Below are 1,881 nucleotides of genomic sequence, written 5' to 3'. Positions count from 1 at the left end.
ACACACACACACACACACACACGTGTGTGTATGATTACTCATGTTTTAATATGGAAAATAGCCCAAGCATTGTATACTTACCAACTTTTCCAGATGATTCTGATCCACATCAATATTTGAGAATAATTGTAGTAACTTATTTCTATAGTCTTCTTCCTCTGCTTCTTGCATCATATTTCATTAGTTTTTCTTCTTTTTTTTTTAATTTTTTCTCTTTAGAAGTTCTTAGTTGGACAATATTTCATTAGTTTCTGTGCATTTCTTATCCATTTTTTTTTTTCGGATCAAACAGATATCCTTGTGAACTTGATGTCATTTACCTACAAGATATAATTTTCACTTTAATTTTCTATTTCTATTATAAAAGTTTAACTTTTCAAAAATAGAGAAAAAAAAATTACCACTTTATTTTCTTTCAGATCTGGAATCAATGTGTGAAACCAAGTTATTATCTCTAAAGAAGGAAGTTTATGAAATAGAATCATGCCAGAGGGAGATGATGGGACTTACAAAGCATGGCCTGGAGTACTCCAGTTTTAGAGATGTTTTGGATTATAGAAGCCACTTTGCGAGACAACTGGGATACCAAAATGAGCATTTCAGTCAAGAAATATTCACTCGTGAATACATGCCCACATTCATTCAACAGACATTCCTTACTCTGCATCAAATAATTAATAATGAACAGAAACCCTATGAATGTAAGAAATGTGGAAAGGCCTTTAGTCAGAATTCACACTTTATTCAACATCAGAGAATTCATATTGGTGAAAAATCTTATGAATGTAAGGAATGTGGGAAATTCTTTAGTTGTGGTTCACATGTTACTCGACATCTGAAAATTCATACTGGTGAAAAACCCTTTGAATGTAAAGAATGTGGAAAGGCCTTCAGTTGTAGCTCATACCTTTCTCAACATCAAAGAATCCATACTGGTAAGAAACCCTATGAATGTAAGGAATGTGGGAAGGCCTTTAGTTATTGCTCAAATCTTATTGACCATCAGCGAATTCACACTGGTGAAAAACCCTATGAATGTAAAGTATGTGGCAAAGCCTTTACAAAGAGTTCACAACTTTTTCAACACGTGCGAATTCACACAGGTGAGAAACCCTATGAATGTAAGGAATGTGGCAAAGCCTTTACTCAGAGTTCAAAGCTTGTTCAGCATCAGAGAATTCATACTGGTGAGAAACCTTATGAGTGCAAAGAATGTGGCAAAGCCTTTAGTAGTGGCTCAGCACTTACTAATCATCAGAGAATTCACACTGGTGAAAAACCCTATGATTGTAAGGAATGTGGGAAAGCCTTTACTCAGAGCTCACAACTTCGTCAACATCAGAGAATTCATGCTGGTGAGAAACCCTTTGAATGTCTTGAATGTGGGAAGGCCTTTACTCAGAACTCACAACTTTTTCAACATCAGAGAATTCATACAGATGAAAAACCGTATGAATGTAGTGAATGTGGAAAGGCCTTTAATAAATGTTCAAACCTCACTCGACATCTGAGAATTCACAGTGGGGAGAAGCCCTATAACTGTAAGGAATGTGGGAAGGCATTTAGTAGTGGCTCAGATCTCATTCGTCATCAGGGAATTCATAACAATGAATAATAAAAATTAAAGCTCTTGTCACCTTCCTAATATTTTAAATAAAAATTCATGTTTAATAGTGAAAAAAGGCACTATCTTTTATTTTATATTTAAGTTTTGAATCCAAATGTCCTTCACTTTAAATTATAAATTCAGAGTCTAAATTGACATTCTCTCTCCTCCCAATGGGAGAGAGAATGTGTGCCCATGGCAGTTGTTAGGTAATTCTGTCCTTCTCCATTGTTTGGTTCTACTTTCTTGGTGATACCTTATATTCTTATTTATAA

General features: G+C 34.6%; 1 protein-coding gene across 1 annotated transcript in view; it reads left to right on the top strand.

Moving 5' to 3' along the window:
- LOC105816249 (zinc finger protein 383) overlaps positions 1 to 1,879 on the top strand; it is a 26,769-nt gene extending 24,890 nt beyond the window's left edge. Inside the window, exon 3 of the mRNA XM_012651613.1 lies at positions 420 to 1,879. Coding sequence (XP_012507067.1) covers positions 420 to 1,615 — 1,196 coding nt within the window. The 3' untranslated portion in view covers positions 1,616 to 1,879. The remainder of the gene's footprint in view (positions 1 to 419) is intronic.
- Positions 1,880 to 1,881: the final 2 nt, after the last annotated feature.

Source organism: Propithecus coquereli, unplaced genomic scaffold (assembly GCF_000956105.1).
Source record: "Propithecus coquereli isolate 6110/MARCELLA unplaced genomic scaffold, Pcoq_1.0 Scaffold358, whole genome shotgun sequence".
Taxonomy (NCBI): Eukaryota; Metazoa; Chordata; class Mammalia; order Primates; family Indriidae; genus Propithecus; species Propithecus coquereli.
This window is presented reverse-complemented; position numbering and strand designations above follow the sequence as displayed.